We start from the raw sequence: 14,751 nt of genomic DNA, 5'->3' as shown, positions 1-14,751 counted from the left end.
GGATGACCCACAATGGCCCCTCGGCTCAACCCATAGGACCCAAAGGCCCCCTACTAACAACATTCTGTTGCCAGACACCACAGGACACCCTCAGAAGGTCCATGTCCATTCTCTGATGAGTCACAACTGTTTTGGAGGCACAAGGGAGACCTACACAATATTAGGACATAATATATATATATATATTAGGTCATAATGTTATGCCTGATCGGTGTATATATATTGCTTGAGAGAGAGAGAGAGAGAGAGAGAGGAAGGGGAGTGAGAGTTTTAAGGAAGGACACACCCCTGCTGCCTCCCTCTCAACATGTTGCAGCCTGCGAGACAGTGAGAAAACAGAGACACTGTCAGAGCTGGACAGCAGTGGGACATTTGAATCCGGCGCAGTTCACTGTAAGGCATCGCATCACGGACAGGTCAGTCACCCTTAAATGAAATCTCAGAACCTTGTTTTGGACTTGGGCATCTCTCTTTAGTCTCTCTCTGCTTCCTTATTCTTTCCTGTATATGTTAAAGTAATAATTTACTCTTCTTTACGAAGCGGGTTAATTACAAATGTGTGATTGTTTCCGTATCGTTAATCTGTGTGTTCCCAGTCTATTAATTTACTGCCAGACTGAGTTTACAATATGAACAGAATCATCAAAAATCAAACACTCAATGTCCTTTACAACATTAGGTAGTTTGTCTTCTCCGTGTGTTAACAGCTTTTTGTTTTTTTGTTAATTTGTCATTTCAAAATCTTTCCTCTTTCACATCAAGTCATTTCACATCATTGATTGCATTATTAGGCTCTAATCAGCACATATTTTCTTTCTTTGACTAACTGATTACATCTGTGGGGTTTGTGCGGCTACCTAGTAGTAACAGCTGTTCTGTTTTCACCTCACAGTGTGGATGTGTTGCTTAGACCGCGCTTTCTATTTCGCCCTGTTCATTCCTCGTTGCACCGTGTCTGGATTGGATTTGTTTTGTTTACCCCGCTCACTCTCGTATAGAGCCGCCAGGGGAAAATAAACAACCGGGGTTATTGGGCCCTGGGCAAGGAAATTGAGAGTTAATCAGAAAATAAGGACATGATGTTTGCTCTCATGTCTAGATATGATGACTCAGCTTCCTTCTTGTTTTACCTTCTCTTTCCGCCACAAATGTTTAATTCTGGTCACAGATATAGCATCTTTTAATACAGTGTGCAAAATTAACTTGAGGGTTGACCCTGTTGGACCTCTGAACTGTGATTTCCATGTGAAAAGACAATGGGAAAGTCTCCCAGAACAGAGCCAAATGTTAATAGAGGATCATGTTGAAACCTTGTTCTTCTTTGACGCAGAGCTGCTAATGTGTGGCATGTTTTAGCACGCTGCCTCTCAGTTCGGACTGCACTGTTGGCTACATGATGACATAAATATTTTCGAGGTTGCGTCAGGGTTGCAGACAGCCTCTGCAAAGCGTTTGTGTACCATTAGCGAAACAAATATTTTATCCTTAGCTATTTTGTGGCAATCTCCCCAGAACTACACATGATAAGTGCTCAGAAATCTAACAATCAATTACCGCCGTGTCATCTATCAGCTTTTTCCTCTTTTGCCGTGTCTTCACGTTACACAACTTACCTCAAGAGGAAATTCTTCTTTTACAGAGTCATGCAATGGAAACAGATTAAAAAGATAACTATGAAAAGAGCGAAGACTGTGAGTAATAATTTTTTGTGACAGCCTCAAAAAGGCACCGTTAAGTCATGTTTGGAAGGGATTTAGTTGATTAAAGTGGGCTTTTCTGAAGCCGACTGAATGGAAAATTTCAGAGGAGTGACGCAACAAGAAGTTGTGCGATCATCCTCTGGAACTTATGAAAAAACGTCCTTGTCAGTGACGTCCAGCTGGCCTTAGGTAGATGGGTCCCTCCACATGAGTTGGGTTCTGCTCAAGGTTTCTTTCCGTTAAAAGCCCACCGTCGCCTTCAGGCTTGCTTTGGGGGTTTCAGGCCAGGTTTTAGACCGGATGTTGATGATGCTATGAATAGGGCGGCACAGTGGTGTGGTGGTTAGCACTGATGCCTCACAGCAAGAAGGTTCTGGGTTCTAATCCATCGGCTGTGGAGTTTGCATGTTCTCCCTGTGTCTGCTTGGGTTCTCTCCAGGTACTCCGGCTTCCTCCCACCGTCCATAGACATGCTGGTTAGGGTCACTGGTGATTCTAAATTGTCCGTAGGTGTGAGTGCGAATGGTTGTCTGTCTCTTTGTGGTAGCCCTGTGATAGGCTGGCCCGATGACAGCTGGGATAGGCTCCAGCACCCCCCGCGACCCTTCACAGGACAAGTGGTCAAAGAAGATGAATAAATGAATGAATGATGCTGAGATAGATTCTGCATCTTAAAGTCTGCAGAGGCCCCAGCAACAACTAATAATCAGCAGCAATGAGCTTGCTGCCTGGTCCGAAGCATATTTCTTCCACTTTATTTTTTTTTACTCATTGCCTATTGACAAATCTTGAAGATGAGACCTCATACTTACACAATGTCAAACTCAAAAAGTCTGGGACAAAGATTACATGTTAACACATAATTACGTAACACTGTAGTAGATCGATTCGTTACTGGAAAATTTATGCAGAGGATGTACTTGATGCAACTCACCCTGAAAGAGTCAAATGCCTTAGAGAAGTAGCATGTACTGGATCCCATTTGTCTAACGCAGGTAACAGTTTGCTATCAGGACTCCACCAAAATCACACACTGTCATTAAAATTTTTGATTATGTGCAGATTAAATAAGAACGGTGGGACTGTGTAAGCTTGTAGAATCACTATGATCAGAGCCAAACTTGCTATGATACTGGATGAAGCTGGTTGTTGACTAATACTAGTACCTTTATCTGTCCAACATATTTGTGCAACATCTATGGTGAAAGTTTCCAAAACACATTTGGAAAGAACGGCTTCAACGTTTAATCGTTAACTCCTTCGCTAAGCCACAAAAAGTTGCTTTTGCATTTTTATCTGTATACAGGTTAACCACTTTAGATATAATGTGTTAGTGAATAAACTTAAGAAATGTTCTGCCTGGTGTATTGTTTTTGAGCAGCTATTTTTATGGTAGTCTTTAAGCTAGGCTAAGCCAATACCGTCATTTAGCATATGTAACTTCTAACTCCTCAGAAGACATGGATAAGGTGTATATACACTGACTGGCCAAAAAAGAGTCGCCACCTGGACTTAACTAAGCAAATAGGTTCAAGCCTCCTATTGGATAATTACTGCATGGGTGATTATCTCATCTGGCAACAAGTTATTTAACCCCAACTGATGCAATGAGTAGCTTCTCGTTTCTTAAACAACCATGTTGAAAGACACATCCTGTGGTCATGGAAAAGTTGTTAGTCTATTTGAGAAGGGTCAAATCATTGGCATGCATCAAGCAGAGAAAACATCTAAGGAGATTGCAGAAACTACTAAAATTGGGTTAAGAACTGTCCAACGCATTATTATAAACTGGAAGGATAGTGGGGAACCATTGTCTTTGAGGAAGAAATGTGGTTGGAAAAATATCTGATCATGATCAGCGATCACTTAAACGTTTAGTGAAATCAAATCGAAGAAAAACAACAGTAGAACTCAGGGCTATGTTTAATAGTGAAAGTAAGAGCATTTCCACAGGTACAATGTGAAGGGAACTCAATGGATTGGGACTAACAGCTGTGTAGCCTTAAGAAAACCACTATTAAAGATTGGACTCTGGAGCAATGGAAGAAGGTCATGTGGTCTGATGAGTCCAGATTTACCCTGTTCCAGAGTGAAGGGGGCATCAGGGTAAGAAGAGAGGCAGATGAAGTGATGCACCCATCATGCCTAGTGTCTACTGTACAAGCCTGTGGGGGCAGTGCTATGATCTGGGGTTGCTGCAGTTGCTCAGGTCTAGGTTCAGCAACATTATGTTCCCAAAGAATGAGGTCAGCTGACTACCTGAATATACTGAATGACCAGGTTATTCAATGGATCAATGGATTTCTTCTTCCCTGATGTTCACAGGCATATTCCAAGATGACAATGCTAGGCTAAGCCACAAGCTTTCTATTTTTTTTTAAAAATGTGGTCAACGTACAGGGGTTACAATTGCAACTGGACCAGTAAACTTTGTCTAAATCAGGATTTCATGGAAAAAAAATAACTTTATTCAAAACATACCAGCCATTTTGAAAGTGTTGTACTGACGAACATTAAAATAACTTTGCCATTTATATAGCCTAAATAACACAAACATCTGTTAACTGAACAGTTTTTCCTTAATAAAGGTAGCATTGTTTTCAGGACTAGTTGTAACTTTGTCTTTTGTCTTCAGGATCAAAACTTCTTCCAGCATGACACACGGCAATAACACTGAAGATGACAGCGTCGTGAGCAATGACTACTCCACAACCGTGGGTGCCCTCATCCTCAGCCTGGTCTTCCTCCTGGGCGTCCCAGGCAACTTCTTCATCGTCTGGAGTATCATGGCACGCGTCCGGCGTCGCTCAGTCACCACCCTCCTCATCCTCAACCTGGCCTTTGCTGATGGATTCCTCATGGCCCTCACCATCTTCTTCATCATCTACCTGGCCACGCAGACGTGGATCTTCGGTGATGTCATGTGCAAAGGCCTGTTCTACCTGTGCAACGCCAACATGTACGCCTCCATCTTTCTGATCACGCTGATGAGCGTGCACAGGCTGGTGGCTGTGGTGTTTCCACGGAGACTGTCCCACCTGTTCACCGAGAAGATTGTGAGGAGGGTGATCATAGGCATGTGGGTGCTGGTGATGGTCATTGCTGTCCCCTCACTGGTGTTTCGAGATGTGAGAGAGGACCAAGTCGAGAATGACGAAATCAGGAGGGTGTGTGCGCCCAATCACACACTGCCTCGATATGTAAGTGTCCCAGGTCTGACTAACTTCTTTATCTGCTTTTGACCATATTATTTTAAAGACTTAAAGATGAATCATTTGGTTTATAAAATGTGACGTGATTGAAAGCTTCTGAACAGCTTGAAACAGCCGGAAACCTTTTTGCTGTGAGGCATCATATAAACTATATATCAACTAATCATTTCTTGTTTGCCTTGTTTTGTCTGCGCACAGGTGAGGTTTCAGTATGCCTTTGAGACAGTGGTGGGATTCATTCTTCCGTACGCGGTCATCATAACCAGCTACGTCCTCATCCTGAAACGTCTGAGGCAGACCAAGTTCCGTCGGGCGGTCCGCAGCGAGAAACTCATCCTGGCTATTGTGGTGATGTTTGGCCTGTTCTGGCTGCCGTACCACGTCGTCAACATGATACAGGTGTGTGGGGGCACGTGAGTTCAGGCACATTTCTAACCATAGCCCGTCTACGGAGAGCCTCGCCACTCTCTATTAAGTCCCATTGTAACAAACAGTTCAGAAGCCAGAAGTTCACTGAGAGTGGAACTTCTCCCCTTATTAGACATTCTCTGTTTCTAACCTTCTGAATCAGTGCTGAATGTTTTTTTTGGTCTGTCCAAGGTGGCAGCTGAGTGGTATGAAGTGGGTTCCCCCCGAAGAGAAATGTGAGTAACAAAAGATTTTTTCCTCCATCGTTATACTGATATAATAGCAGCATGTTTGTTTTATGCAGTATATGGATTTACCAACACTCAGTGTGTGTGAATGCAGTTCCTAAACAGATGACAAATAAATCAGTGATAAATTCTGGCCCAATCAGGTCTTAGAAGGACTCGTGTTTATGCTGAAGCTGACCCACTACAGTTTGTTTATTTTTCAGTAGTGAATCTATTTTGTACTGTCTCTCTGAAAAAACCCTTGTCTCTCATACATGGGAGCAAGACATCCACACTGAGTGAGAAACAAAACTAAGAAAAATGCAACATGTCTCTGCAGGACATCTGAACCGAGTCTCTTTGTATTGTATGCTAATTGCATGGCTATTTTTGCAAACCCTTTTTTTAGTGTAGTCATTTTATGTCTCTTTCTTTTTGTCTCACATCTTTTCGTAGCTGCTTTGTGTCTCCTAAACGTCTTTTGTTGCTATTTGTAGTTTTTTTTGTCTCTTCGTGTTTCTAGATATTGTGGATGTCTCTTTAGTGTCTCTTTAGTAATGTGGTCATTTTGTTTTTCCGTCTCTTGTAATCTTATCGTTATATCACACTCATTTTGTTTCTCTTTGTTTTATCTCTTGTCGTTCTAAATTGTTAATCGTCTATTATCGATAGTTTCGTGGTCATTTTGTATCCAAGAACACATTTTGTGTCACTTTGTGCTTGTTTTATGGTCATCGGGTAGACAGTTTTTGTCTCTTTGTGGTTATGTGGACATTTGTCATCTCTTTTTAGTTGTGTTGCATGTCTACACTGATCAGGGATAACATTATGACCACCTGCCTAGTATTATGTAGGTCTCCCATGTGCCTATAAAATGGTTGTAACTCGTCAGAGAATGGACATGGGCAATCTGAGGGTGTCCTGTGGTGTCTGGCCTTTAGGTCCCATGGGTTGAGGGGAGGGGCCTCTGTGGATCATCCCTCAGATACTTGATCAGTTTGGGATCTAGTGAATTTGGAGGCCAGGTCAACACCTTGTGCTGTTCATGTTTTTTTTTTAGTTGTTCCTAAAGCGTTTTTGTGTGTGTGCCGCTTTATCAGTTAATCTCAGATCTTGATAGTTAAGTGATTTTTTTTTTTACCAGTCCTAAATTGGATCTTGTGTTTACCTACAGCCTGGTCGATATCACTCAGTTAAGCCGTGCAGTGACCTCAGCTCTGGCCTTCATCAGCAGCTGTGCCAACCCTGTGCTCTACACCTTCGCTGGGAAATCCTACATGAAGAAGAACGGCTTTGGGTTCATGGCTAAGCTCTTCGAGGGCACCTTGTCAGAACAAGGCACGACCAAAACCAGTCGGGTGTTGACCTCAGACAGGACAGTGCACGGTAATGGTGACACCCCAAGTGACAGCGTGGCTTATTCTGCACAAAATGGAAGCATCGATGAAACTTAACTCACCGAACTGACTTTGTTCATAGATCAGTGCACTCTAAGAAATCAAAAATGTGGGTGGCTATGGAGTGTGCTGTTTAAAGGGGCTGCAAAGCAAAATCAGGGTGAAAGATAAGTGGGAATCAGGGATCAAATTTAATTATCTCTACCCACGTCCGTATGCCTGTGCAGTACGAGGTCTGTAAATACTCTCTACATTTTTACATAAAGTTAATAACTGCAACTCCCAGCCCTGTATTTATTGCTTACAATTGCATTGTGAGAAAACCAGTAACACTTTAACCACATATAATTTAAAGAAAGGTATGTAGCTCACCAAATGAGCTTAAAAAGATATGACATTTTGTTTATCAAGTCACAGTGTTTGTCAGAAATTACAAGCTCTCCTAGACTAACTACATATCTTTCACTTTGCCATTTATCTTGAATTAATTGCTTCTATCGCCTAACAAATGCATTATGGTAGTCAGATCCACTCTTGAAATACTTTATTTTAAAGGGTATATCTTATTTTCTCCTTTGAAATGTTTGGAGCTGGACTCTGACAACATGTTGTGCAAATTTTGTAGCAACTACTAAACCGAACACAGTGTATGAAAACCTAAAACGAAATGTTGATGTACCAAGTTTAATTTCTATCTATTTTTGTATTTTTTGTCAGAGTTACTATTTAAAAAAAAAAAAAAAAAATGATTACTGTTACGTTTGATTATGAAAGTTCTTTGTTGCACGGTATCGACCTCAGCTTGACTTAAAATGAGTTTTACACTGTACATGTGCTGCTTTTAAAACGCTGTACTGTCTTGTGATTTTAATTTTCAGTATTTTATGGCTAAAGATGATACTAGAGTTCAGACACTTTTCTAATATGACACTACAAACTGTTTTGAGGAACCAGTTTAGGATTTACATGGATCTGTTGGCGGAAATGGGAGGATAGTATTCATAGTGTCTTTTTCCTGTAAGTATGTTGCACCATTGTTTTCGGCAGCTTAGAAAGATCTCATCATCAACCAATAACAGACAAACCAAACACTCTAGAGAGGGTCTTGTATGTTTTTTACGTTGGAAAGCAGTGGTATTTACTTGGTATAAATGTGAAGTCTCAGAACTAAATGCCACTAAATTCTACACAGTTTCTTTGTGATGTAAGATCAGAACATAGGCAACATTTACTCAGACTCTGGTATTCCACTAATGGTCATAATAATACCCCAATCACAATAAGCCTTGATCAGTTCAATCTGTAAATTTTAGCGTCTAATAACCATGTGAACATTTGATATGATCGTTTTTCCTGTGGTTGGAATAAACACTTTATTAAAAACAGTTGTCTGCCTTCTTTTTCAATAAAATTAAATCAGTTCTGTTAAAGTTTGGGTGGAGGTAGGGTAGTCATCCAGCCATATAAGCTCCCTTCAAAGTCGCTCATACACTACCTGGCCAAAAAAAATAAAAAACTCGTCATCAAAAAAAAAGGTCACACGCTCTAATATTTCGTTGGATCATTGGTGTTTGAAATGAGGATTTTCTAGTGAGCGATAAAACAATGGCCTAATGTGTTCATACGCCCTGACCCGTCGATGCATGGACTCTACTAGACCTTTGAAGATCTAGTTATGGGGTCTAGCACTGTGTGTGGTCATACCCAAAACACAAGTGGAAAAAAAAGAAAGAGGAACTAAACTTGTAATTTCGTGAATAAATTTCCAAATAGCTTCTTCAATTCTAAAGAACTGGTGGTGGGGGAGGGGGTCTGTATATGACTAATGTTCCCATGAGGTTTCACCTCAGTTGACACCTTCAGACTGGAGGCTCAGTACAGGATCAAACGTTTCCTACAAATACAGGCAAGTATCTAGTCATTAACAGACACTAGTCTAGTCATGTGAGTTTCTGATGGACAACTCCCACAGACGTTCCTATTTAAACGCCAACTTCCCATCAGTCCTTCAAAACAGAAGAAGCTTCACTACAAGTCCAGATGTCTTTGTTTCAACATGTCTTCTGGATACATCATGGCCCGAGACTGTTCTCGTCTCTTGTCATTGTAATGGGTAAAGAACATAGGACGCAGTAACGGTGACTCTACAAACAGACACAAACTTTATTCAAAAGAATTTAGTTAGTACACAGATGAGAGCACTCTAATATACAATGTGAAGCTTTGGAGATTGTGGTTTCAAGATTCTACACAGAACACCAAAGCACAAGTTTAGTATTAAGCTATGTTTGTAGCAGTAACAAACTAATCAAGTTACAACAACAAAAACCTCCACACAATGTTGGAAATAAATGCAGGCTCCGCTTTTTCCACCAAAGCTGTCCTGACCTGTCGAGGAATGGACTCCTCTACCTCTGAAGGTGTGCTGTGGTATTTGGAACCAAGACGTTAGCAGCAGATCCTTTAAGTCTTGCAGGTTGTGCGGTGAGGCCTCCATGGATCAGAATTATTTGTCCAGCGCATCCCACAGATGCTCGACTGAATTGAGATTTGGGGAGTTCGGAAGGCAAGTCAACATCTTGAACTCGTCGTTGCATTCCTCAAACCATGGTCACCCTGACTGCGCTGCGGCTACCCAGCCCCATACGCAACAAACTGCGATGCACTGTGTGTTCTGACACCTTTACATCAGAACTAGCATTAACCTTTTCAGCAATTTCGGCTACAGTAGCTTGTTTGTTGGACTGGACCACGCTGGCCAGCATTTCTTCATCAATGAGCCTTGGCCGCCCGTTACCCTGTCGCCGGTTCACTGCTTTCCCTTCCTTCAACCACTTTTGATAGGTATTGACCACTGCAGACCGGGAACATCCCACAAGAGCTGCAGTTTTGGAGATGCTCAGACCCAGTCGTCTCGCCATCACAATTTGGCCCTTGTCAAAGTCGCTCAAATCCTTCGACTTGCCCATTTTATTTGCTTCTTACACATCAACTAGATGACAAAATCCTCACTTGCTGCCTAAGGTGTTATGTTATAGTGTTATTCACTTCGGCTAGAGTTTCAAACTGACCTACAGCTGTGCGAGACTGCAACGTGTGAACGCAAGTGGCAATGCATTCGGATTTGTCCCAGCAGTAGTGGCTCCAACGGTGACCTGTAAAAGACAAAACATAAATTAATATCAACCTTTTGAAACTATAGACAATTATTGTACAAGCAGGGTACAATTTATAAGACTCCATTTTACCTAGTTAAAATTAATAAGATTTAAAAACAATTACAGTATGAGAATGAATGAGGACCCATTTACTGAGAGCTCATTACTCAACGCAGCCGATATAATCTGAACTCTTTGGGTTGAAACACTGGGTTTTCAAATGTGGTTAACGGCAGCGCTAGTTAATTAACATTAGAAATGATTACTGACAGAACACTGACCTGAATAAACAGCAGAAAGGGTAAAGGAGGTCAGAATTAAAAACAATTGTAATGAGAATTTTTCATCACATTATTTGCCTTCCCATGCAAAAACATTTTACAGCAGCTGTATGGTATAATATTGTGTAGGTCACCCTTTTGCCAGCTAAACAGCCCTGCCTACTCGAGGCCTTTGACTCTACGAAACCTTGGGGGGGGGGGGGGGGGGGGGGGGTGTGCTGTGGTATTTGACACCAATACGTTAGCAGCAGATCCTTTCAGAACTGCAAGCTGAGAGGTGAGGCCTCCGCGGATCAGACTTGTTTGTCCAGCACGGCCCGCAGATGCTCGACTGGCCTGAGATCTGAGGAATTTGGAGGCCAAGTCAACACATGGAGCTCGTTGTGTTCCTCGAACCATTGCTGAACTGTTTTTTGTGCATTATCCTACTAAAAAAAAAAGCCGGGGTTTCATCTGATATAAACTAGATTGGATGTTTTTCCTCGAATACACAGATCAGGCATAACAACAAGATCTCCCTTGTGCCTCCAAAACAGTTGTGACTCATCAGAGAATGGACATGGGCCTTGTGAGGGTGTCCTGTGGTGTCTGGAGAACAGGATGTTGTTGGTGGGGGGGCCTTTAGGTTGTGGGGGAAGGGCCTCTGTGGATCAGGTTTGTTGCAGTGTATCCCACAGATACTTGATCGGTCTGGGGAACTTGGAGGCCAGGACAACACCTTGTGCTGTTTTTTCAGTTGTTCCAAAGCTATTTGTGTATGTGCCGTCCTGCTGCCATCAAGGAGTGTCATTGCTATGGGGTAGGGGGGCCTGGTCTGGTCTAGGTGGGTGGTACATGTCTAAGTAACATCCACACAAATGCCAGGTCTAATAGTTTCCCAGCAGAACGTTTAATTGTCACAAAACGGACAATGTTATTTACTTCTCCCGTCAGTGGTTTTAATGTTGTGGCTGATCTGTGTATATATAATATCTAAGTATATACAGATGTTAAAAAGCCTGGGAGCATGCAGCTGTTACGCGTGTGGAGTAACAGCTGGATTACTACAACAGCACACTGGGCTGCCAGTTTATGAGGTCCAGCTAATAAAGTCAGTAAACACGTTTTATTTAACAATCTCTTGCATTTGCAGACGCTCTTAATAAAACAAATAGGACTGGACAGAGCAGAAACTTCTTTTTAGCATACCACAAAACACACTACATCTGCATCAAGACCTTTAAACTAAATGGTAATATTAAAAACCTTAAAGGAGGAGGATTTATTTAAGAGCTCCTCTGTTTTTCGTGATGCGTTTCTAATAGCTAAAACTTTCAGCTGCACTTCTAAAGTAGTCTTTATCTCTGCAAACCCAAGCAACACGACTTAAACAAGACAATTTATTCCACCAAATACACCTCGAGGTTCACTGCGCTCTCCAACAGCTGGTTTTGACCTAAAACCATCGTTCAGACGGACGCAACTTCTGATTTTAAGCTGTAACGTGTCGACTAATAAATATTAACAACTCCTCGTTAGTGAAACACTGAGCTAACGGTGCTAACAATGATAAACTGCGAGGAAATTAAGCGCAACAAAACACAAACGAATACAAGCAGAAACACTTTGTACTGCGATATAAACGGAGGGATTTTGGTGCTAAATGTAAAATATTTACCGTAAATGACAAATGAAGCACGAAGGTTTTAGTCTCTCCGTCGCTTCACGTCCAACCTCAATCACAGCAGCAGCAACTAAACAATGAGAGACCACCACACTATGGAAACCACCCTCTTCTTCTTCTTCGTCTTCTATTTTTGGCAGTTTTGACGCTACCGGAAGTGTCACCGCCCCCTGCAGGACAAAATTATGTACAGCGCCCACTATTCACATCATGTTTACTAAACGTTTTTTGACATGTAAAAGACAAAAGGTAAATTATTATCAGCCTTTTGAAACTATAATTATTGTACGAGCAGGGTAGAATTTATTCCAATAAGGCAACATTTTACGTACTTAAACTTAGGAGACTATTAAATGAAAATGAATGAGGAACCATTTACTGAAAGCTCATTACTTGCAGCAGCATTTCAGCTGATATAGTCTGATCTATTTGGCTGTATTTTCCTGGACTGTTTGTCTGATATCTGACAAGATGTCAAGTATTAATGCAATTCTGCAACGCTAATTAGTGTTAAATTGACGTTGCAGTCACTAATAATAAAATATATATTAATGACAGAAGCTTCACCTGAATAAACAGCAAAATGGTTAAAAGGTTAAGTTAAGATTCATCAATCAATATGAAGGTCAAAAATAAAATAAAAATGCTAATGGCGATTTTTCTGCACATTATTTACCAGAGATCACATGCAAAAACATTTTACAGCGGCTGTTATTGACAAGGTTAGCACTGATGCCTCACAGCAAGAAGGTCACCGGTTCAAATCCATGGGCCGACTGGGCCTTTCTGTGTGGAGTTTGCATGTTCTCCCTGTGTCTGCGTGGGTTCTCTCCGGGTACTCCGGCTTCCTCCCACCTTCCAAAGTCATGCTCATTAGGTTAATCGGTTATTCTAAATTGGTCGTAGGTGTGAGTGTGAATGGTTGTCTGTCTCTCTGTGTTAGCCCTGCGATGGACTGGCGACCTGTCCAGGGTGTACCCCTGCCTCTCGCACGATGACAGCTGGGATAGGCTCCAGCAGACCCCCGCGACCCTTAACAGGAATAACCAGGTATAGAAAATGAATGAATGAATGAATGTTGACAAATTACAGCAGGATAGAAACAAAAAAGCAAAATGAATACTTCAATCCAATCTAAAGCCTCGACGTACCTAAAATCTGTGTTTTAACAAACCTAATAAAACAAAAAGACCAATAAGAACCTTATATTAAATCCTGTAATGTTAATTTACTAATAATCTATATAATCTCACATTTCCTTTGTATTCTCTTTTAGATGAGGAGTATAGCACTATGGGAACCTACACATACAAGGTATGTGCCTGGGAGTGGGACAGTTACCATGCACATGCCATAACTGTCGGGATCGACTCCAGTAGAGGACTTGATTAACGGCTAGAAATGAACTCTAGTGAAAAATGACTCCTTATACGGTACTGTCCAGCCCTGCCCGTCCTCTTGTTTAAATGAACCTATATAGGTACGTCTGATGCTCTGTATAAGCAGAGACACAAGAGGCTCTGAGTCTCTCACCATCTCCCTTCCTGCAATAAAATCATAAAAGATACTGAATGCATCCACTCTCTTAGTTTCTCAACAGAATCTATGTCCGTACTGACGTAAGCTGAAGACTTATAGGTGGGTTAGACTTCTGCATTAAACTGAAGCAGAGTTCATACCTCTACAGAACATAGACGCCGTAACCTACGTACGTAGCCTACGCCGGTGACATTCGCTGAAATTTGGCCGAAGACGAGTCATACGAATGTATCTCCGAACCTCCTCAGTTAACATTTCCTCGATGTGTTCCATCTTTATTGAGCCAAAGCAATCAGTTTAAAAATTGCAGAGATGGAGAAGCAGCCTGAAATACTAAAGCTTAAACATGCTACTATCAAGCGGACCAATCAGAGCTCTGGCAGTCTGTGTCCCAGCGGCATGTAGTTACATTTCTGGGGAGGTGCACGTCAGATACGGCGCTAGGGTCTGCACTGTCTTCGCAGCCTCTGCATCATAGGCTTTTATATTTCTCGTCCTACATCAGCACACTGGGCTGTTAGTATATGAGGTACAGCTAATAAAGTCCTTAAACACATTTTATTTAACAATCTTTTGCATTTGCAGACACTCTTAATAAAATAAATAGGACTGGACACTGGAAACTCTTTTTTAGTATATAAAAAGGAACTGCTTCAGCTAACGATGATAAACTGAGGAAACCGGCACCAAACTTCAACATGCACAAACACATTGACTGCAATATAAACTAAGTGATTTAGTGGCAAAGGTAAAATATGTACCATAAACAAAGACACGGTGGTTTAGCGTCTCTGTCGTTACACGTCCAACCCATAGACTATATACTGTAGGTCCAAACTCAATCATAGCAACCCAAACAATGGGAGACCTTCTATTTTAGGACATATCACTGCCTCCTGCAGGATAAAAATATTTACAGCAACCACACTTCAGATCAAGTTTTTTGTGAACTCTCACTTGCCATTTTGTGATGCATTAGTTTTAAATTAGCCGTGTATTCAACTCCATTTTCATTCTAGAGAAGACATGCTTCTTTTAGAATAGCAACCTTTACAGTAAATGGGCTAGGCTAAATAACAATTGAGTGTTTAATTCAGTCCAGTTTTAACAGTACCACTAACTACATCCGCAATTAATAATCCACCTTTCTAAATATTTTAAATCAT

General features: G+C 41.4%; 1 protein-coding gene across 1 annotated transcript; it reads left to right on the top strand.

Annotated features, from left to right (window-relative positions):
• Window positions 1-225: 225 nt before the first annotated feature.
• On the top strand, window positions 226-8,658 carry ltb4r2b (leukotriene B4 receptor 2b). The gene is made up of 5 exons (XM_084546086.1): window positions 226-416; window positions 4,336-4,900; window positions 5,111-5,311; window positions 5,513-5,556; window positions 6,722-8,658. The coding sequence occupies exons 2-5, from the start codon at window positions 4,355-4,357 to the stop codon at window positions 6,999-7,001; spliced, it is 1,071 nt and encodes a 356-aa protein (XP_084402212.1). The 5' UTR covers window positions 226-416; window positions 4,336-4,354; the 3' UTR covers window positions 7,002-8,658.
• Window positions 8,659-14,751: the final 6,093 nt, after the last annotated feature.

Source organism: Chelon labrosus, assembly GCF_963514085.1.
Source record: "Chelon labrosus genome assembly, chromosome: 6".
NCBI lineage: Eukaryota > Metazoa > Chordata > Actinopteri > Mugiliformes > Mugilidae > Chelon > Chelon labrosus.
The sequence above is the reverse complement of the archived record's forward strand: the minus strand, read 5'-3'. Positions and strand labels throughout refer to the sequence as shown.

What these genes read in the sequence shown, in the direction of transcription:
- ltb4r2b (XM_084546086.1), top strand. Translation starts at nt 4,355, where the DNA reads ATGACACACGGCAATAACACTGAAGATGACAGCGTCGTGAGCAATGAC. An exon ending in ACGTCGTCAACATGATACAG is followed by an intron (nt 5,312 to 5,512) that starts GTGTGTGGGGGC and finishes GGTCTGTCCAAG; the next exon opens with GTGGCAGCTGAGTGGTATGA. An exon ending in GGTTCCCCCCGAAGAGAAAT is followed by an intron (nt 5,557 to 6,721) that starts GTGAGTAACAAA and finishes GTTTACCTACAG; the next exon opens with CCTGGTCGATATCACTCAGT.